The sequence below is a fragment of the Mustela nivalis genome, assembly GCF_964662115.1.
Source record: "Mustela nivalis genome assembly, chromosome: 1".
Classification (NCBI taxonomy): domain Eukaryota; kingdom Metazoa; phylum Chordata; class Mammalia; order Carnivora; family Mustelidae; genus Mustela; species Mustela nivalis.
Window position 1 is genome coordinate 193,218,871 of NC_139020.1, and position 22,953 is coordinate 193,241,823.

At 47.4% G+C, this 22,953-nt stretch overlaps 1 protein-coding gene across 1 annotated transcript in view; it reads right to left on the minus strand.

Annotated features, from left to right (window-relative positions):
* The window catches only part of CACNA2D3 (calcium voltage-gated channel auxiliary subunit alpha2delta 3), a 477,844-nt gene that overhangs the window by 265,154 nt on the left and 189,737 nt on the right, over window positions 1-22,953 (minus strand). The window contains exon 4 of the mRNA XM_082725822.1: window positions 7,206-7,274. Within this exon, the coding sequence (XP_082581948.1) occupies window positions 7,206-7,274 (69 nt within the window). The remainder of the gene's footprint in view (window positions 1-7,205; window positions 7,275-22,953) is intronic.

The following is a 22,953-nucleotide window of genomic DNA, read 5'->3' on the forward strand; positions in this document are numbered from 1 at the left end:
CAACTCCTTGGAAACTGACAAACATAAAAGCCCCCTTGCTGGCTTCATTCCCTCTTTCACTGGTTGCAGGCTAGACTCCCTGCACCAGGGGGAGCAACCAGGGCATAAATCAGATTACTTCTCTTCCTGCTTGAAATCCCTCGACGGCCTCCAGTTGCACTTTAAGGAAAGTCTCTACTCCCAGCCCTTGCCTGCCAAGCTGTGTATAACCTGACCCCGCCCCTTTCCTCAACCTCATCCTTTGTACAGATCCCGGCATCACACCATTGCTTTGGCAGAGACTGTCCCTGACTCCCCCTCTAAAGAGAACACCCTCCCATAGCCTGTCACTTCCATTCTCTGCCGCAGACCTACCATTCTTCCGATACGCACCCGCACACACAATTGCAAGGTCTGTTGACAACAGTATCTCCACCGCCCAGGATGGAGAATGTCCCCAGCAAATATTCTATGGAAGGAATGGAAACTGAAAAGCCGTCATTCAATAATTCCCATATAATCATTCTCCTCTCAGCTGTTGTAGATGATTTTTTGTTTTTGTTACTGCTGTTGAGGAAAAGATGAAGTAACTGACTCAGATTTGCAGACCAGGTTGTACAAAAAAGATCCGCATCATTAAATGCTGGAATCCTACTCAAGCCCGAGGAGAGACACGTGGGAACCAAGGAGCCTGAGGGGTCCGGCAGACACAGGCCTTCGAGCTCACATTCCAGCCACTGGACAGAATGACAAGTGGAATTAAATTTAATATTGAAATAGTTTTGCCCTTCTTTTTGTGGTTGTTGTTCCTTTTGGCTGATTTTGCATGATTTAAATTGGTTCTGCTGAGAAGGAAAAGCATTGACAAAAAACTCTGAATGCACCATAAAGAGACTCAAAGACACTCAGGAGGGGCCCATGGATGGAAACCACTGGAACCCCATTAAACTTGCAGCTCACCACGGCACTGCTTGTCAGTTTTTATTACACGTGCTTTTTTTTTTCTTTTTTGGTTTTAGGCCTTTAAAAAGAAAAACCCTTCATATTGTATAAGCTTTAAAGTAATGGAAACACTAGTCATTGTTGACTTTTGCCCATGCCTCAAATTCAATTTAGGAAGATACCATCGGGGGGGCTAAAGGGCCCTGTGCCGTACTTAAAACAACAGTAAACTGGATCGTGTCCCCTTAATTCCCCGTGTGAGGGTGTCTGCGGAGGACTTAGAAAGTGCACACCAAAGACAATAATTCTAAGGAGAGAAATGCCTCCACTTCCGAGATCTAATCCAAAGCAAACACTGCACAGCACGTACGGGTAGGTGTTGAGGGGCTGGAAGGCTGAGATTTATGTGCAAAAATGAGAAAGCTCTGAATGTGTATAGTTTGGCGAAGGAGACATGATAACTGCCCTTAAATTTTTGACAGAGCAAACACCGAAGGGGAAAGAAAATAATGACCAGCGCTAGACAGAGGAGGTAATTAGGGGTAACGGGAATCTCAGGGAAAGTGGATAAAAGCGTCCTGCTGGGAAGACCTTCTAGATGGGAAAATAGTTCTGCTGAGTCTGGGACACAGCCTTGCCCCAGAGGGGCCTCTCCTGGGGCTCCCTGGCCTCGCCCAGAGCAGGGCTGGTGGGCCTGACTTTCCAATCAGGCCGGGGTGGCAAGAAGCCTGTGTCTGCGGGGAGGTTGCCTTGGAAATGCCACTGGCCTCCCTAAAATCTGCTGGGGGAGAGGAGGGTATTCAAGGGGTCCCTTCAGGTCCCTGAGTGGAGGCTGGCATTTTGGTACATCACTCTAGTGTCCTCCGTTGCTGAGGGAGAGGGGATGCTGACTGACCCATCAGATTACCCAGCCCCCCCATGCCATGCTTGTGGACAGCGGTGGTTCCCAGGCTCAGCTGATAACCCAAACCACCTGGGAAGCGGGAGCAGGATGTTGATTTGATAAAAATACCATTCCTGAACTTTCTTACACCCACACCTGCTGAACCAGGTCTACATGGCATACACTGGTATGGGGCAGAAGTGGGATTCAAACTTGCCACATTCAAACCTTGAGACCCTGCCCTTAGCTGCTGGTCGTGGACCACGAGGCAATGGCTCTGTGCCCCCCAATAGTTTCAAATGTCAATCTCTGGGTTTGGTTTTGTTTCATTTTTTAAGAGCTACCAAGAAATTCTGCTGCCCTAATTGTCCTGCTGTTTCTGACTGGGAGGACGCTGCTGTATCAGTTAAGTTGGTCACAGGACTTAAAGGAAGTGACTAGAAAACCACCAGATAAACTGGCCAGAATTTATCAGGATTTACAACCACAGCTGTATCCCCAAAGTCCTAGAAGTGACTATTTCTAACATTTGCAGATAAGTCCCTGGAATAAAGTACCATTGCCTTCCGACCTACACATTACCTCAGATCGCTGGAGCTGTGTGTCACCCAGGATGAGCTGGCTCTCTTGTCGCCCCAGGAACCATGAGGTGTCTGATCTGGTTGGGAATAGCTTTTAAAAACCTTAGCAGATGCTGCTTTTTTGTTTGCGACCTTTCCACACATGCATTATGTGCTGGTGAAACCATGAGTTATAATCGACTTTCCCCCAAGTTTATGCCTATGATTTGCACAGATCAATTTGTTCACGTTGAAGTACCTTTAACAAGTGTTTATCAAATATCTTGTATGAGTACCAGTAAAAGTACCCCTAGGAGGAGTAACAATAACACAACCACCAACACCACACCACTGTCTTTCAATTGTACTGAACCCTGGGACTCTCCCTTGACAATAATCCTGTGAGGTAGGTGTTAACTCTCACTTCTGTTTTTGCAAATGGTTCAGTAGTTCATGGAAATGTTAAGGAGCTTGGATGGTGGGGGCAAAGAGGCAGAGCCAAAACCAGAAATCAGGTACATCCTCTGTGCTCTGACTTTGGTGCTGTATGACCTTCCATTATTCCAAGTGCAAAGAAGAATGCTTTGGCTCATCTAGGGCATGTCATCCGGACTGGGGAAGTTAGACCAGCATCTGCACCCTGTGTCAATGCAGTATAGGTCATCAACAGCAAAGCATCAAGAGCCATGAGAACCGGGAGGAAGGAGACATAGCTGCAGAATCTGACAGTGTAGCAAAGGCAGAATCAGACTGACTCTGAAAAGGAGGGATTCAGTACAAGTGAAGGTGAATCAGAAGAGTAGCTTGGGACCAGTCTGTGGGACGCCAAGAGGGAGCTGAGCAACAGGTGTAAAACTGGAACATGCTTTGGAAAAGTCATCTGGTGGCAGGGCTGAGCCTTGAATATGGGGCAGTAGGCAGGGGGGCCAGTGCTCACTTTCCAAGAACTGTCTCCACAAAATGTAATGTGCGTGGGGATGACAGAGAGTCTAAAAAGGAGGCTACCCATGGTCATGTTGAAAGAGCTTCTCTCCCTGTTACACAAGGTGGAACCACAGGAACCTGCAGAGATCAATCACTCTTGAAAGGCATCACATCCCAACTCCCCTTGGTTACCTAGAACATTCAAACATGGAGAAACAGCTCAGAAATAAAGAGTTGTACAAAGCAGGGGACATAAATGTCTGAAGGCTTTTTGACTCGTGGCTTAAACACCACTGTAACAAAATAGAAAATGGCAGTGAGCCTCAGCAGTAAGCCACCAAGGGCCATCAGATGAGAAAAAGGAGACAGAAAATGGTTAAAAATCAAACTCTTAGAATGGCCAAGATTAGCAAGAGGGGAAACAACATGTGTTGGAGGGGATGTGGAGAAAGGGGAACCCTCTTACACTGTTGGTGGGAATGCAAGTTGGTGCAGCCTCTTTGGAGAACAGTGTGGAGATTCCTCAAGAAATTAAAAATAGAGCTTCCCTATGACCCAGCAATTGTACTACTGGGTATTTACCCCAAAGATACAGATGTGGTGAAAAGAAGGGCCATCTTACCCCAATGTTTATAGCAGCAATGTCCACAGTCACCAAACTGTGGAAAGAACCAAGATGCCCTTCAATGGACGAATGGACAAGAAAGATGTGGTCCATATACACTATGGAGTATTATGCCTCCATCATTAAAGATGAATACCCAACTTTTGTAGCAACATGGACGGGACTGGAAGAGATTATGCTGAGTGAAAGAAGTCAAGCAGAGAGAGTCAATTATCATATGGTTTCACTTCTTTGTGGAGCATAACAAATAGCATGGAGGACATGGGGAGATGGAGAGGAGAAGGGAGTTGAGGGAAATTGGAAGGGGGGGTGAACCATGAGAGACTATGGACTCTGAAAAACAATCTGAGGGGTCTGAAGGGGCAGAGGGTGGGAGGTTGGGGGAACCAGGTGGTGGGTATTAGAGAGGGCACGGATTGCATGGGGCACTGGGTGTGGTGCAAAAACAATGAATACTGTTATGCTGAAAAGAAATTTTAAAAAAAAGATTAAAATCTAAAAAAAAAAAAATCAAACTCAAAAACTCAAAATCCATAGCAGCCTAGAAACATTTGTTCTGGTAGCAAACAAGCTCTGAATGCTTTACTAAATAACTATGCCATGACTAATGGACGTTAAATGTCATTGAGGAGACCACAAAGGAAATATTAAATTATGATGCCATTCAGATAGGCAGTCAGGTAGAGAACACACGCAAAACACAGGTCCTGTGAAACTCACCCTACTTTACAAGGCTTGATGCTTCAGGTATCTGGAAAGCTCTCTCCCGCACAGTGATCACCTGGGATGTGAGCGAGAGGGCACCAGGTGGCTAGCTAAAAGCTGAAGTGTTCAACCAGTCATCCTGAAACTTCTAGATGCTTCTGACTGCACTTAAGTGGAGCACGCACAAAATATGAGAGTGAATTATTTTAGAAGAACCTAAAATAGTCTACAACTTTGCGGTAAAGTCTCTATCTAATCTATTAATATCTATTCCTAATCCTAATAAAGTCATGGACTCTCCCAACACACCCAGACCTCAAACTCAGTGGGAGAAAGACCGCATCTGTCTTGCTCACTTCTCCATCTCAGGACCTGGCGCTGCACCTGAAGTGTAACAGATGCTTAATAAACGTTGCATTAATAAAAAAAAAAAAAAAATAGAAAAGTGATTAGCCTCAATCAGAAAAATACTACACATCTCTGAAATGTCCATTTAAATAAAATGAGCACTAAAGTTAAACTATACAGCTAGTAACCCATTTGGAATGTCTAGCAAGAGTGTAGTTATTTGAACATCTTTAATAAGCGGGGGGGGGGGGGCACCTGGGTGGCTCAGTCAGCTAAGCATTTGCCTTCCCCTCAGGTCATGATCCCGGGGTCCTGGGATCGAGTCCCACCACGGGCTTCCTGCTCTGTGGGGAGTCTGCTTCTCCCTCTCCCTCTGCACTTTCCCAACTCTTATGTGTGCTCGCTCTTTCTCAAAAAAGAAATTTTTAAAAAATCTTAAAAAAATGGGCAGGAAGTCAGTCCATTTCCCCTTCAAAGGCTAGTTTCTCTATCCCCTCACTATACAAGCTGTGGAAGGACAGACACTGAGCAGCAAGGGGGAAAGAGGCACCGCCCAGTGGGCGGCCAAGTCAACTCTTAGGAAGGTCTAACTGAATTCAGCTACTTTGGTTGCAAAGTGTCAAATGCTGCACCAATAGACGAAATACAAGACAAAGGTCCAGGCGACATCTGAACCGAAGAGCTCCGTGTCCAAGGACTGTGTTAGAGAGAATTTACATCATGGCAACCAGCATTCACAGACACATCACAGAAGGCAAGCACCACTCTGGACACCGGGGTAAAGAACAGAGGTTCCTGATGCTTAGACGCAGAAAGGAGACTGGGAAACGAGATGAGAATTTAAAGAAGTCGTGATCCAGACAGAGCAGGACATGCGTCCTAACAAAGGAGAGATGCTGAACGCGAGGACCGTCCCCTAACAAAGCCACGCTGTGGGCTGTCCTTGGTGGACGGCTCGCCCAGGCGGTGTGATTTTTCAGGAAGGTTTGAGGACAAAAGAGGCTTAAACCTAATTAAAAAGGGAGAAATAAAAAAGGAGCTTATTGGTGATTTTAAAGATAAGGAAGCAAATAATGAAAAGTTAGACAGACAAAAATTAAAGGAGCAGAGTGAAATAAAGATAAACACAGCAATGCTCTGGAAAGATAAGGAGGAAACAGCTTGGCGCAGAGTCAGGGGAGCCATTAAGGGCTGTGGCGAGGAGGAGTGACAGATGGGGCTGGTAGTGTTGATGGGCTCCATGAAGTCTTTGCTTTGAAATTCCTAAAAGGAGCTGCCTCTTAGGAATGTCTCCTAATGAGAGATTCCAAATGAGAAAGTGCAATGTTCAGAACGAATGGCTGCAGAAAGCCAGGCCGGGACAGATTCAATGCATCGGCTCTGTGTGCTCAGGATGGGTGGGCGCCCCCCCCCCACTCTGCTTGCTGCCATCATCCTGTCTGCAGAGTTGGGAGCTACAACTGTGACTTGAGCCCCACAGTGTGACTGCAGAGTTGGGAGCTACAACTGAGAGAGCGACTCAGAAACTCAGCACCGCACTCTCTGAGATGCCTGTCTTTTTTGGCCACCCTACCCCCATCCCACCGCCCCACCTCCATCCCCAGACCTGTGTTGCTCCTCCCTCTCTGAGACAGATCCATGAGCTTCTCACTAGGCCTGCAGGATGCTAATCAAAAAAGCCACAGTCGCAATTAGGTGTTTCTGAAGTGAGCATCTCTCTTCTTAACAGAAAAGAAAGATGAGCCAGTAATTTTAGGGCCATTTGCAATAATCCACAGAAGGAGGCAAAGTTGAGTTATGGGTAAAGAAATAGCAGCGCTTCTTGGAGAACAAGAGGCTCCTGATAACGTGCCTTGAATTTCCATTTCAACAGAAATAGATGTCTCTGTTGAGTTCATTGTATCGAGCATTTTCTAACTGAAACATAATATTGTAGATATCAGAGCATTGGCAATAAAATTACCAGAAAATTATCCATTTTGACTTGACTATGGAGATCCTGTCAATTAAAATCTATTTTATCTTGCTGTTAAAATGTTTCAATGAGTGATGGGTCACGGTTCTTTTAGCAGCAATGCCAGCCAATGAGATAAAGAAGAAACCCTTCAAAATGCTTGCTCGGGCTGAGAAAGATGGCCACACTTCAGAAAGAACAATAATTGGTGATGTTGAACCCATTCACAAGGCAGCAAAGGGGTCTACGGTTTGAGAACTGGATTCCAGTCGAGATGCCGTTTCATCCCCGGCTGCTACATTGTGTGTTTTCGATCAAGCCATGGGTTGCTGTCAATTCATCAGTCCAACAAACCTGAAAGCAGAAGAGTCCAGGAATTTTCTATCAAGAAACATTAACTTCTTCACTTTCATACATGAGTCAAATAAATGCTATGATGTGATTTTCTGTACATGGGCTTGCTTTGAAAAGCATAGAGCCCCACACAATTGCATTTACTAAATAAGCATTTGCCAAGTCCCTCTAGGGTACAAGTCCCCTTGCGATTTCCTGTCTTCCAGGGGCTTCCCATCTGCGATGGGAAGGTGGGCCCAGACCACTTGGCACATGCATGGGCCCTAAGGTTATTTGTGAATGCACAGTGGACCTCCAGGCAAGGAGGTGTCTCCCTGTTCTACGTGGGATAGGGCAGAGCAGAGCCCTGAGTCATCTTACCAGACCCATGGGATCACCTGGCAAAAACCCCAAAAGAGCTTTTATGAAGAAGGTGCAGAGACTAAAGGGAAAAAAAAAAAAAAAAGTCAGCCCAAACAAGTTATTTCTGATCCTGACCAAGAATAATCTCATTCTTCATTTGGTGCCCTCCCAAACCTCTGATGTTAAATACAGAAATAAGCAGGTTCTGTGTTAAGGGTATTTATTACAAGGCATCTGTCAAATCTAATAGAAAAACAAGCAGAAGAAAGACAAGTATCATCTTAAATTATCATCTATCAGACTTATTAGTAAGGTAGAATGAAGATCTCCATTCCAGCTTGTCTCCAACAAAGGGAGTGAGTATCACAATCCTAAAAGAGCATCTAAACGGTCTCTTCCTCAAGTCCCCGTGCCAGCAGGAAAGTGAAGAGAAGGAGCCCTCGAGTTGGGCAGATGGAAATTTAATCCCAGCTTTGCCATTTACCGGCTCAGCTACTGGCCTCCCAGCCTCTTCCTCCTTATTGGTAAATGTGAGACGGAGTAATAACTATTAGGATTCGGGGCGCCTGGGTGGCTCAGTGGGTTGAAGCCTCTGCTTTCGACTCAGGTCATGATCCCAGGGTCCTGGGATCGAGCCCCGCCTCCGGTTCCCTGCTCAACAGGGAGCCTGCCTCCCTCTCTCTCTCTCTGCCTGCCTCTGCCTACGAGTGTTCTCTGTCAAATAGATAAATAAAATCTTTAAAAAAAAAAAAAGAATAACTATTAGGATTCGTGCCCTTATAAGAAGAGACCAGAGAGCTAGCTTGCTCTCTTCCTGCCACATGAGGATACAGCGAGAAGTCGGCAGTCCGCAACCCGGAAGAGGGTCCTCACAAGAACCTGACCTTGCTGGCACCCTGATCTGGGATCTCCATCCTCCAGCTCCATGGGGAATAGACTCCATTGTTTATAAGCCTCTTAGTCTATGGCTCTTTGTTACAGCGGCCTGAACTAAGACACTGTGTAACACAGAGTGACCCCTCACAGAAACTATTGACTTTAGTTAATAACAATGTATCCATCTTCATCAATTTTAACAAATGTACTGCACTAACACAAGACGTTAATAAAAGGAAAAACGGCAAAATCGTGCGGGGTAACAGAGGAGAAAATAGGTATAGGGGAACACTCTGTACTTCCTGCTCCATTTTTCTGTAACCCTAAAACTTTTCTAAAACAGAGTGTTTATGAATTTAAGAAGATGCTTGAGAAGAACAGCAATTATGCTATCTCAACAAATTCAAGTGTAATTAACCTCTACATATTACAAACAGAATACAGAAAACTCTGGCGAAGCTCTTTGGTATTCGAAAGCCGAAAGAGATCCCATGCCATGCTCCTGGATGCAGTCTGTTCTGAAAGCCCAGAAGGATCTCTTCAGACAGCTGTCCTCCCTGGCATTGAGCTGGACCAGACAGTGGAGGTGCATGTCACTGAGGAGGAGACTTCTGGGTCGCACCATCTCTGCCCACTGCCATGCATTTTATGGTCATCTCAGAAAGTGACACTTTTGAAGGGGTTGCTATAAATCAAGCCTGAACTAATGGAGACAGAGTCATCAAACCTCTTAAGCCAGTATTTGGCTCCCCCCTCTTTAAGGATGGGAATCTCTTTCTTTTCTTTTTTCTTCTTCTTTTTTTTTCCCCCCTATTGCTTATTCCCAGCCCCCAGTAGGGGTCTAAGGCAGGAGGTTAGCTCAGCCTATAAATACGGGGCATCGCCCTTTGAGTCCTGGCATGAGTGGACAGATTCATGATGCCAGTGGGATCTTCCCAGTCCCTTATATTTATTTAAAGTGAAAACAGTTGTAAGAGACACCTGGTTTCCCAGGAAGCTGTGATTCGAACACTGCACTTGCAGTTCTATGAAATAAATTTAAAAAGGCAGTAAGAGAGACCAAGTAACTAACTTGGAATCTTCCACGGCCAGAGGTAGAGGTCAGTGGGGACCCATATGATACAAAGGCTCCGGGTGAAGGACAGTGGGTAGCCACTAGCCACCCTATTAAGGACACTGAACTTCACAGGAAGGTTATTTCTTTTCCAGCTCTCCTGCAAGCCTTGGGATTGGGACAAGGGGAAGGAAGATGTCTGCTGGCCATTCTGGGACTCAAATGCCTCTCCAATCTGGACTCATGCCCCCTCACACCACGGGCCTTGGGCTCAAAGCCCCAGGCCCCGGTGAAGAGCTAAACAAGGCTGTTTGGGGTTCATGCTACTCCTCACCCACCTTCCTGTAGGGCCAGCTGGTTTTCTTTCAATGGTTGGGATCTAAACTCTACTTTTTAAATAAAATTAAGGAAAAAGAGAGTCAATGTGAAGAAAAACACCTTGTTAAACAATTCTGTAGGTTCTACTCAAATAAGGCAAAAATTCATAAAGGCAAAGTCGGAAAAGCCGGAGTGTGGGTGGCTCCAGCTCCTGCTTTTCACTATTAGGGACACCGAGACTCCCCAAAGGAGGGAAAATTTATATAGAGGCCACAGAGATAATCAGCAGCCAAGCTGGAACCCAAACCAGATCCTCTACGTATCCAGCCAAAGAGATGTTATCTAAGGAACAGGCATCTTCTGGTCAGATGGCATATTAAGGCAGAAAGGAGTTGGATAGAGATAAATGATCCGTCATTGCCAAAATGCAGTTTGCTCTTGTTAATGGTTCCCAGCCTACCTCGTACAGTGAATAGAGACCTCGCCACCCCCCTCCCATCTTCCCTGCCTTTCCCCCTCTGCCTCTCACACCATCCCCCCCCCCCCCGCCATCCCAAACATTTGGGAAGCCAGGCACCATGGTGGGGGCAGAGACACAAAGTAGGAAAAAAAAAACACATTGGCTCTGCCCCTGAGAAATTCCTAATCTCATCAGGGGTCCCCGCTGTCAGATAATGAAGCCCTGGAGGCCTAACTATAGGGAGAGGGCCTGGGGAGCTCCTGGAAACCTCAGTGAGAAAGAGGTCTCAGGAGCCTACCTAGTAGTGCACCTTAATAGAACACGGATTGTTCACTCACTATAAGTGAGATGTAATACTTCATTACTACTTCTTCTAATTATCCTGGACACAGTATGCCTGGTCTATTTCAGCAAGATAAATCCTAAGACCTTCCTTCCAATTATCTGCATTTGTTTTAAAAAAAATGCATTTTCTTATTGGCATAAAAGGTGATCCTATGCCTGCTAACAGATACATTTATATACATATTATATAAACATCACTACTGGGTACATCACCTTAATGGACTATTCTACTATGGAGTACTGCTTAGTACTATTACTTAATATAAGGCTCGACTATGCACATTATAAAAGATGCACAAAAATAGGTATTTTATAAGAGACAATCTAATAGTTTCTTTCTGCACCACAGAGGAACATTTTATACACTCTCCTTTAGAAATTACTGCCTTGGCTCTGGGTCTTGTCAAAATGAGATCCTGTGACCTCCAGGCTGGAACGTGCCTGGGGGTTGGGTGTGGGATCAGCAGTGGGATCAGGAGCCTCCCAGTTGCCCTCCCCGTGCGCAGAATCAATCCTGGGAGTGTAGTCCGTGAACCTGTATTCGGCAGGCTTCTCAGGTGACTTGCACTCACTTAAATACATTTTCCCAAGAAGAAAAAAAAAAATGTTGAAAAAAGTTCTTTAATGCAATAAACCTACTTTCAAGTGCTCACTATCCAGGAACCACAATGCAAAGAGCAGAGACAATAAATTGTTTTGATGTGTTGCAGCATCTGTCAGCGGGCAGCCACACAGGAAGCTGCTCCAGCCCCCCACCCCCACCCCCAGGCTCCTCTGGCTGGAGAAGGCTGCCTGCCAAGCCCCAGACAGCAGAGAGGCTCCCCTTCAAGGTGGCCCCAGCCCAGATCAGGTTTCAGGGAGCACCTCTCCACCTTCGCCAGAAGCCAATTATCCACCTTGTCAACCTCAAGCCCGTCCTGGTCGGCCACCAGACACTCTTTCCTGATGTCAGTTTTCTTTCCTGGGACCCAAGAGCATTTTCAAAGCTTAAAACGGTCGGTCATTTGTTCAATGCTGTTCTTATCACTGATTCGTCATCTAAGCTTCTGGTCCTGGAGGAAACACAAGCTCCAGGTTCCAAAGCATCAGAGCTTCACACAGGAAGACATCCTGCTCCCAGATCACTGCCTACGCTTCTGCCTCCTCCTACCCCACCATTCCCACCTCCTGCAGTGCCCCCAACCAGCCCACCCACACCTCTTCTCAGATCCTCTCCTGCTGTATAGACCAGCACCTACCACCATTGCCTGTGTATTTCAACAGAATGTGATGTCTTTATCACAAGACTCAGTCCCATCACCTCCCAGGACAGCTTTGTGCAGAGCTGTCTATCACTTACTCAAGACTATATAAACTTCCAAGATCCTCAAACTGCCTTACTCATCTTTCAATCTCTCTAATGCTGACCATTGACATAAAAGCATGGTTCAGTAGGTGGTCCATGGCTATGCAGCCTGTGATACTCCACTACAAGCATTCTCATCCATGTGTAGGTAACACAGGAACATTGTAGACTACGAGATTATGATAATATATTTCTGCAGATTATAAAAATAAATATTCTCTGTATATGGATGAATATTATATGGATATTGGCTCAAGTCCAAGCTCAACCACTTGCCTGCTGTGTGATCTTTGGTAAGTCACATAACACCTCTGTGAGCCAGTTTCCTCATCTATAGGATAGGGAAATAGGACTAGCTACCTGCTTAATATTGCTGCAACATTAAATAAGGTTATATACGCAATATAATTAGAATGATGCCTGAGCATCATAAACAATAAATGTTTATTATTCTATTTATTTGACCATTATTGAGGATTATTGTTGACTAAGGCACTATGCTATGGACTAAGACTACAAAAAAAAAAAAAAAAAAAAAAAAACAGAAGCAAAACAGAACAAAAAAGACCCCACTATAGCTTGGAAGACAGAGGGAATCTGGTTAATGATGTCCACTATGCAGATGCCAGACACAGGCATTTTGAAGCTATAGGACCAGCAGATGGATGAATGGGAAAAGTTCTCATTTATCTAGTGGCTATTAATTGCTGGAGACAGTCCAACTCCTTCAGCTTGTCAGTGTTTTGAGCTCCTACAGAAGGGGATGCCAGTGGCAATGACACAGGGCTCCTTCCCCTGTTTCCCCTATGTACTGTTATCCCGTGTGTGTGTGCGTAGCAGATAAGAGGGTGAACCAACCTTCCTGGTCCACACCATCCTACTCTAGTTTGGCCACACCACACCTCTGGGTCCCATCTCTCTGCACAACCTCCCACCAGATCTCCACTGAGTGACCTTGCTGGGAGCAATCAGGCCCTATGGCTCTGATTCTGGCACGAGCTCAGGGATCTGCACAGGGCTCCTCGATGAGGTTGTGGGATCCGCCCCGGGTGGGGTCTGAGCCCCAGGAATCTCGGAGGATGGTGAGAACACATGCTGAAGGAGCCTGAGCAAAGGCAGCATTCTCACCCGGACCTCTTCAGGAGGAAGCAACCAAAGCCTGACTCAAAGGTGCTTACACAACACAAGGGGTGTATTAGCTCAGTGATGAAAAGGATCAGAGATGCTCTTCCTGCGGATGAGTGTCTCTGAGAAGTGACATTTGAACAGAGACCAGAATGAAGTGCGGGGTAAGCCAACTGGCTCTGTGGGGGGAGAACAGTCTGGGCCAGGGGGCAGCAGGCACAAAGGCTCAGAGGCAGGAGATGGAGCTCAGGGAGAGAAGGAGAAAATGGCTGGCAGTGCGATCAGGGAGTAATGTGGCCAGAGCAACACGAGGTTTGAGGGCCTTGGAGTCATTGCACTAACCGAAAGTTCTCTCTCTGTAACCCAAATCTGAATGAACCAGCTCCACTGCCCTAAATGGAAAACACACACACACACACACACACACACACACACACACAGTCTGACAAAAATAACTTGGTGAAAGACATTAATAAAACCACACAGTGATTCTTGCATGCCTGTAATTACATTGCAACCCCTTTATAGAGGACTGGAAACAACATATATTTATGTCTGTTTCAATTTGGGCACTGCTTAGGAGATGATCTGATCATGGAGAGGTTCTACACTAGAGATTAGAAATGAAACTATGTGTGTGTGTGTGTGTGTGTGTGTGTCTTTGTGTGTCTGTGTGTGTGAGAGAGAGAGAGAGAGAGAAAGAAAGAGAGATCTAAGCCAGAGGCATCAAACAGCTAAAGGTTGACCGAATGTCCCGTTAGCTTGGTGTTCACGATGAAACCAGGAGGTTGACACACCTTACACACACTCTAAGGCTGAGGCGGCAGCAGACCCTCATGCAGGTGAGGGTCAGGCAGTGGGACCCCTAACCTTTACTGAGCTTTACGTACTCACATCCCAGCAATGAATCCTCAAAGCAAGGAGGAGTAGAAAGGAGGCAAAGAATCATTCATGCATTTAAAGCAGTTTCAATTCCTGCCCTGCGGAGCTGACGGTTTTATCCGGTATTGAAAAGGGCCAAGCCTGTTCTCAGGGGATTACAGTCCAAGTGGACACCCGAGTGGGAGGTAGCTGAGTCTCAACACAGGAACATCAGAGCAAGTCCCTAAGAGGTGCCCCAGTGTAAAATTATAGAATGGTCTCAGGTGGTGGTGGTGGTGATTGTTTTCAGTGCTTGGTGCATAGGACATACTGAATCACCAGTAACAGCTACAGCAAACTGGTCAATGATGTCCACTAAGCTGGTGTCAGATCAGGAACTAAGACGACACAGGCAGCTGGTATCAGATCAGGAACTAAGACGACACAGGCATTTTGAATCTATAGGATCAGCAGGTGGATGAATGGAAAAAGTTCTCAGTATCTAGTGGCTATTAATTGCTGGAGACGGTCCAGCCCCTTCAGCCTGTCAGTGTTTTGAGCTCCTAGAGAAGGGGATGCCAGCGCTAATGACACGAGGCTCCCTTCCCCTGTTTCCCCTATGTACCGTCATCCTGTAGATAAGAGGGTGAACCAACCTTCCTGGTCCACACCACACCTCCAGGTCTCATCTCCTCTCTGCACAACCTCCCACCAGATCTCCACTGAATGACCTTGCTGGGAGCAATCAGGCCCTATGGCTCTGACTCAGGCACGAGCTCAGGGATCTGCACGAGGCTCCACGATGAGGCTGAGATGACATGAGAGCACAATGTCCAGGCAAACATGAGTTGCAGGCATAGCTGGATTCAGAACGTCATGCCGCATCACCGTGCACCCTCACATGAGCACATGTGAGACTACACACACACGCACACACACACACACGGTCTGGATTGGTGGTGCAATTTGTTCTGGGGCAGTCCCCATCAGGGAACAGAACAGTGGCTCAGCCCCCCGGGTGAAAAGAATGCCTTTGTCCTCGTCTTTCCAAGACAAGTTCCTGCAGGGGGTTTCCTGGGACTGACCCAGGTCAAGCACCCATCCTGAGACAAATGACCAAGTCAGAGAAAGTATACAGACTGCCCTGACCGGGTATGTGGGTCACACATCATCTCCATCCCTGCCCCCACCCACAGTCTAGAAGGAGGATAGAGAGTCAGGGTGTGGGCAGCTGAGTAAGGGGGATGCACACTGGGAAGGCAGAACATAGCTGACGTCCATGCCAGAAGGGTCAAGTGTCCTTTGAGCTCCAATCCGTTCAAAACATGCATTAACCTGAGTGTGCGGCTCTAACACAGAATCCTGGGGAACTCTTGGGGATAGTGGTGGGGGGCTGCAGTCCAAAGCCACATAAATAATTACACAGGGCTCCAAGCCCAGACACTCCCCCCCCACACCCCCCAGGAAACACAACCTCATGTTGTCACTACATCATTTCCACTTCATTCCTTTGCATGTTGGAAGGATCCCCGCCCCTGGCCCCTTGAGGGACCACTTGAAAATACATAGACTTTGGAGAGGCAGCGTTACACGAGGTCGTCTTGCACCAGTCACTCCTCCATCTGTCCAAACACATTGGCTTTCGGTCAGGGTGAATTTATTAAAGTTCAAAATGACAGAAGACAAGTGGGTGAATTTTAATTCCAAACATTTGTAAAAACAAAATACTATTATCTGGGTCTCCAAACTAGAATATCGTACAGAATACGTTTAAAAAAAAATACATAAATATATAAAGTACCGCACATAGATATTCTAGAGAGAGTTGTAGGTATACAAGTTCTATGTTTCTGATCAAAGATCCAGTAAACATGCTGGTGCAGATTGGTGGGTAATTTGCTTACCCCTGCATCGCGGAGGCCGGAGGTCCAGGAATGACATTTCCTCCAGGCGGGTCCGGGTTACGTTCAGCCAGTGAGAGGCCCTCCGGGGAGAGAAGGGAAAGCTGGAGAAGCAGAGCAGGCACATTGGCTCCTGGTGAGGAGCGGAAACGTGCCCTTCAGCTGAGAAATGTGCGCTCAAGGAGTCTCTGCCAGCAGCTTCGGACGGACTCCAGCCAACTGCCCACTTCTGCCTTGCAGACAGCTCAAATCACAGCCAGAGAGTCCCCTGGGATTCCCCCACTTCCTGGTTTCCTAAAAGCTAGAGCAAGCTTTCCTTGGTGTTGGTTCCCTCAGTCCTTCCTCTGAGAGCCGTCAATTCTCCATGGAAAAGCCCTTCCTGTTTGAAATACCTGCGTGGATTTTTGCGCCCTTCTTCATACTATAAAAACTTCAAAATCTGTCAACAGTGTCTTTGTCTAAAAGAGTATACAGAAAATTACAAGTCACACCCAACCTAAGGTTAGGGCCCGGGAAGACTCTCAGGGTTCTGTCTAAGTGGGCTGAATATTTTACTAAGTCCACTTCAAGTTTTTTGCATTAGCTGTATTCGACTTGGGTATCAGCCCAGCTTCTACAAATCATGTTTCTTTTTCAATGACAAATGGAGTACTGAAAATGCTGTCAACAAGTCTGCGGCACGCTTCGGAATGCATCAAAAATCACACGTGTTGGTGGATGGCTAGAGGGATAGGAGATGAGCAGAGACAGGATGAAGTGAATATACTTAATGTCAGTGGTAGGAAATGAGTGGTGGGTATACGGATGCTCATGGTTAGACTATTCGAGTTCGTCCTACGTTTGAACATTTTCATAATGAAGTGCCAGGGGTAGGGAGGGGAACACTATCAACCCACACCCAAAGAAGAACATTGGTGGCAATAGGATTTTCTTAAGTGTTTTTTTAAAAAAAATTAGTAGGATAAGCCTGCCTATTACCTAAGTTTTCTAAAATCGTTTCTCTCGATATTGCCCGTTTTCTGTGTCCTCCTCCGTCACTCTCAAGAGGGAGATCCCCATGTGACTCAACACCTCCGGGGAAATCTTTCCTCCAAAAAATAACCCTACAGCATCATCCAATAAACCCATGTAAAATTCATAATGAGCTACTCAATAAATATTTACAGGTTGTCGCAAATTATACTGTTTAAAGCCACGAGAAAATTAGGGTTTGACGATTAAATCTTAGATTCCTCTCCACCCTGTAATTACCATGAGCTGGAATCCACCCACTCGGGTACAACCTGCAACCCACTCCCAGAGAACGGTTTGGTTGCGTAATACGCTCAAAGGCTATTAATTAATGGCGATTTGTTTCACCTGCCTGGGTTTCCAATATTCTCAGAGGCAAAATATTAGGATCTGATCGCCTGTACATCAGGAAAACATCTGTTCATTTCCTCCTTCGAAAAAGACTTTTTGCCAAGGGAGGCGCTCTGCTGGGTGAACTCCTCCTCTTGGGGCTTCTGGGGGAACAAGTCGGTCAGATACACAAAAAGGTGACGGGTGCCTTCCATCAGAAAGGCAAGCTGCAGCCTGGGAGGCGGAGAAAGGGAATGAGGGTGGTTTGTGAGGGGAGGGTTGTGTCTTGGATGAGGCCGCCAAGGAAGGGCTGCCTTAAGAAGGGGGAGTCTCTGGGAAGATAAGGGAGAACCTCGGAGATAAGCTGAACCCTGCGGGACAAGGAGGAGCCAGCTCTTGGCAAAGACGATTGCACACAAGGGCAATGAGAATAGAAGAGGCTAGGCATGGTTGAGGAGCAGAGGGAGGTCCGAGTGGGAGCTCTGGGCTCTGGGAATATGTATGGGAATTGTAAGGACCTATTTAGCAAGAGCTTTCATGAAAGTTCAACTGTCCCTGCTTCCCTTGCCCCAGGGGATTCACTTAAAAACAAGTCCCAGCTTCAGGTAACACAGCCCAGACACAAGGGTGGGTCAGGCCAGGTGGAGACATCTGATCAGTAGGGGGCCGCACACTGTCTCCCTAGCTACCAAGGAGTAGGGGCCCCCACCCTTTGGAAACACTTTTTGGCGCGTAATCAAGGTGTAATAGGCTGGGTCAAATGTCTACTAGGGTAAATTGTAACTCAATTGGTCACCTAGCATCAGTATGGAGTTTCCTGTGTGTGTTACAATCTCATTGGTCACTGTGCGTGGCCAGGCCCGACTGCATGGCCTTTGCCCTTAAAAGCTAGACTGTGAAACAGAGGGAGGGTCGCCCTCTCTTGTAAGAGGTGTGGCCCTGAACGTGTGGTTAGATTCTTGATGCTTGGCGCGAAATAAAGCTTTGCTTGACCTTCGCTTTGTATCAGTCTTGCTCCTTTAATCAAGCCCCCATTATTGGGGCATAACAGGAATATGGGAGGGAGCAATCATTGAGCACCTACTGTGTGTCCAGAATGGAGACGTGTGTTTCACAGGCCCCCGTGAGGGAGGGAAATCACCACTCTCGTTTTACAGTTGGCTATCCTGAGGCTCAGACAGAGAAATGATGGTCCCTGTGTCACACAGCTGTCAGGAGCCAGAATCGGGATTGGAACCTGCATTCGGGGAGCTCTAAAGCCCATCTCCTTCACCACGGAACCTAGTGGCCCAGAATACACACAGTCCCTGCAGGATGGCGAGATGGGGAGCTTCAGAAGAACAGAATCTATAAACTGGGGACCAGTGGGGCAGGCGTTGGTCTCCCGTTAGGTTTGTCTTAGCCCATCTGAGCCTGAGTAGACAGAAGACATACAGACATACAGACACACACACACACACACACACACGGAGAAGATAAGGAAAGAAGTCCAACAAAGCTGGAAGTCATCTTCCAGTCCAATTGATCTTTTCCTGGGGAAACTGCCATGCGCTCACAACCTGCTTGGTTCACAAAAGAAAAAGAGAGCGTCCACCTTGCGGTGGGTTCCTGCTCCTATTTTTCCCTCCTAGCCTTACGGTAATCAAGTGATGGTGTTTTATTCCTGTGTACCCATCACCCAAGCCAAGGGAGGAACACATTGTTCCCAAATGTTTTCTTACTGCAGCGCCTTTGTGCAATGATGATTGCTGTAATTTAACCTCCATAATAAAACACAATCATCCCTGGACAACGATTTACAGCACAGTTTCAGAGCTGTTTACCTCCTCCATTGTGCTCCATGGTGATTACGATTTATGGGCGTTGTCTGCCCCTGGGAGCACTCAGAGCCCAGCCAACAGCCATCAGCCAGACGGGCTGCTCTCTTAAGGCACCCAAAAGCTTTGGATGCACAAGCCAGAAGACATCCTCAGGACCAGGATGGGCTCCACAGCTTGATCTACATGTGTGGACAGTGAAATGAACCATAAAGCATTCCAGGTGATTCTGCTGTCTGCCGTAGAAGTCCTGCATCTTCCTGGTAAATCATTCTGCAGGTACACAGGTGGAAGCCCAATGTTACACACCTGCCTGCTAGCAGCAGTAAGCATGAAGATGCCATTTGGAACAAGGCCATTTGCCTGGCTGGCTCATGGCTGGGGAGGGAGGGGGGCGACAGCATTATTGTTGCCAAAATGCAAATGACAAAAAAGAAAGGAAGAAATGAGGTGGTAAGACATTGGACTTCAGAGGCACAAAACTAAGTATCAGGAGTCATGAAAGGGCTGCATCAACAAATCTTCCTCCACACAAGAAGGTCGAATCCAGGGGTGTCCTAGGTGGCTTGGTCAGTTAAACATCTGCCTTAGGCTCAAGTCATGATCCCGGACCCTGGGATTGAGTCCAGCATCAGGCTTCCTGCTCACAGGGAGCCTGCTTCTCCTTTTCCCTCTGCTGCTCCCTGTGCTTGTGTTCTCTCTCTCTGTCTCTCTCTCTCTCTCTCTGACAAACAAATAAAATCTTTAAAAAAAGAAAAAAGATTCAACCTAATATTGTTAACATGGCCTTCAACTACTATGGGATGACCATATTCAACTAATGTAGAACCAACAGAACTCAAGCAATGCATGAATTAACGGGGTGGTGCGGGAGGTAAAAGTGTGCCCATTTTAAAGGAATCTTTATGCTAATGTTGTTTGTGCACAACGTGAATGGTAGCCATGGGCTTTGGGGTCCGACAGACTGGGTCAGTGCCTGCTCTACCATGCTTTCCCTCCAGGACCTTGGGCTTGCCTCACAAGGTTGTTGAGAAAAAGGAGTGCAATCCTGTGTGTAAAGTACACATGGAAGAGGGGACAGTGGGAAGAAAGGTTCAGAGAAACTCACTGTCATGGTTAGCATTCTACCTTTGCACCACGGCTCCCACTTCACACATCTGCATCCCACCATCGTGATCTGCCTGTTCAGCCGACCATCCTGTGTGCAGATGGACAAGGGTATGTCCCTCTGCGGTTCACACCGCGTGTGCATGGGCAGCTACCACTCAAACGCAAGGCTGAGCTGTTCACACTCAGCATATAACCATCCCTGGTCCATGAAAGGCCCCCTCTCCAATTACATTTTCCCCTGCAGCCCTGACCTACACTCTCACCCCCCACCCCCGCTGGCACCCAATCTACTCTATTTGATAGACAGCCTTAACCATGCACATGGTCTTACATGCTTTTAATTTACATAGGTGTTACGATGTTATAAATCTGATTCCATTTCTTATACATTGTTTCATTCAAGCTCAACCTGGCTGCCTTGTATTCATCCAGTTCACTTCCCATGGCCACAACCACACATCTGACCTGTCCCCTTCTGTAATGGTGGGGCCCAGGGGATCTCCAACTGCTCCCCCAAAACATTCTGCAACTGGCTTCATCTCATCCCTCCTTATTTCATTGCTTTAAATCAACTGACATAGCTTATGTAATTCTTCTTTAAAAGATAATTATATTTTATCTAATATGGATTAAAATATATGTACAACTATTAAAATTGTCTGCATGGCCCCTAGGCTCCCCTATTCGCATCAGCCCACTAGAAACTGGCCTAATGTTGCCCACACTGGACAACCACCCTACCCTTAGCTGAAAGGCAGGGACTGATGAGCTCAGGTTATCAATCTAGTTCTCTTATTTAAACTGTTCTGTTTAATCTGCAGCTTTGCCTCCTCCCAGACACCAGGCTAATGCTGCACATGTGTTTCTCATTGGACCTTCACATCAGTTCTGAGATCGGCTACCTCAGTGTCTCCATCTCAAGGAGGGAAAAATCTGGGCCCAGAGTCTAATGGAACCCACAATAAAGCCAGCCTTGCCCCTATCCTAAGAGTGCGATGTCAGACATGTAATTGTGTCCATTTCAAAGATGGCAAAACTGAGGCTTAGAAGGGAAAGGCATCACACTCAGTAAATGATGGCCAGCCCCAGGACTCCAAGCCTCCAAAGCCCAGGCAGACATGCTAGAAGAGAGGAGCCAGTTTCCTGAGGGCCAACTGAGTATCTAGTGCCTCTCAACTCTATGGCAAAGCAAATGGTGGGGGCAAAGGCCCCGAGCTCCCACTTCTACAAGAGAGGATAATTCCCAAGGCCAGCCTTCTTCAGTCGCTGGGGTCACTGAGACAAAGGGGGCATGCTTCCAGAAGCCACTGACGAAGGAAGGTAATTACACACTTGACTCCATAAAACTGCCTTCAGAGAGCTGAGCCTCCCTGGGAGACAAGATTGAAGAATTAATGGGTGAGCGCCCCTACAAGGTACCCCCACCCACTTACTGCCTGAGTGGTGGGTCAGACTCACCAAAACAGGACAATCCAGAACAGATCCATCTGCTAAATGTAGCTGAAATTTTTCAGAAGTGGGGCTCTTCGCCTCCACTGAACACAGACCGGATGGTTTCTCCCAGCACAACAGAGGCTGTAGGGACTTCTCGGCCCCCTCCTCCTGAGTGCTCTGGGGGCTTCCAGGCTCCTGCGATGGTACAAAGGACCTGTTCTCTCTACCCCTCCAAGTGCACTCAGCCAGGGGAGAGGGGCAGCTGAGCCTCCCGCTGAGATCTGGAGGAGCTGCTTCCGATTACTGAGAGGACAAAAACAGTTCTGAGGGGAGGGGTGGGTGGATAGCAATCAGAGGCACAGAGAAAAGTGGGGAACATGGCAGCATTGCCCTGGGGACACGGGGAAAGAGAGACAATGAAAAAGAGAAATGCAAACGCTCCCTTGACTTCCCCCATCCTTGGTGTGACTCCCAGACCCTGCCGTGAACACCTCTGGCCACAGAACCCAGGGCGAAAGGTGCTAGGGCCAAGCAACGCACGGAGCACCCTGGTGTAGGGAGCACCCTGCTGCGTGGACCCCAGAAATGCACCAGGCCCTGAGGCCTTGACCTCTCACCTCCCATAGGTCAGAGGGCCCTTGTCTTGCTCTGCCCACTCCAACCCCTCCCAGTTCTGTCCTCCTTTCAACCCTGTCAACTTGCCCCACTCTCCCTGCTCCCCCCTCTCCAGCTGCTCCTTCTGCCGGGCCCCATCTCTGGGCCATCTCTGGGCCCCAGACTCTGCTCCCCACCAGGGCTCAGTCCCCCCACCTCCGTGGGCCCCACCTGGGTGGCCGGGACTACCAGCTTCTAGGCCTGTCCCACTCCCCTAACTTTGGATTCAGCATCTGACTCCCCCCAAGAAGCAGGAAAGGCCACAGGGGGATGGTACTGGCTCCCTTCTCATGGCTACAACGTGGTTCCCACAGCAGCCCACGCGGAGGCCCAGGCTGTCCGTTTTAGGAAACACAGCTCACAGTCCACAGCACGGACAGGATGGTCAAAGCCAGTGTGGTGAACGCCCACAGCCACTCAGCCTTACAGGAATGAAGGCAGCTTAGGACAGGAAGAGCCAACAAACAGACTGCACCACTACTCTCAACTTCTATTTTCTCCTTAAAATGGCAGGAATTATTAAAAAAAAAAAAAAAAAAAGAGCACTCTTCCTCACTTCTAACAGGCATTATTTCAAAGCATTGCCCACCCTGTCGGATTCCCTGAGGAAGGAACCAGAGACATGAGAGAACCTGAACTTGAGTTATAGGGACTGGGACCCCACCTCCGGGTGTTTCAGAGCAGCAGGAAGAGAAC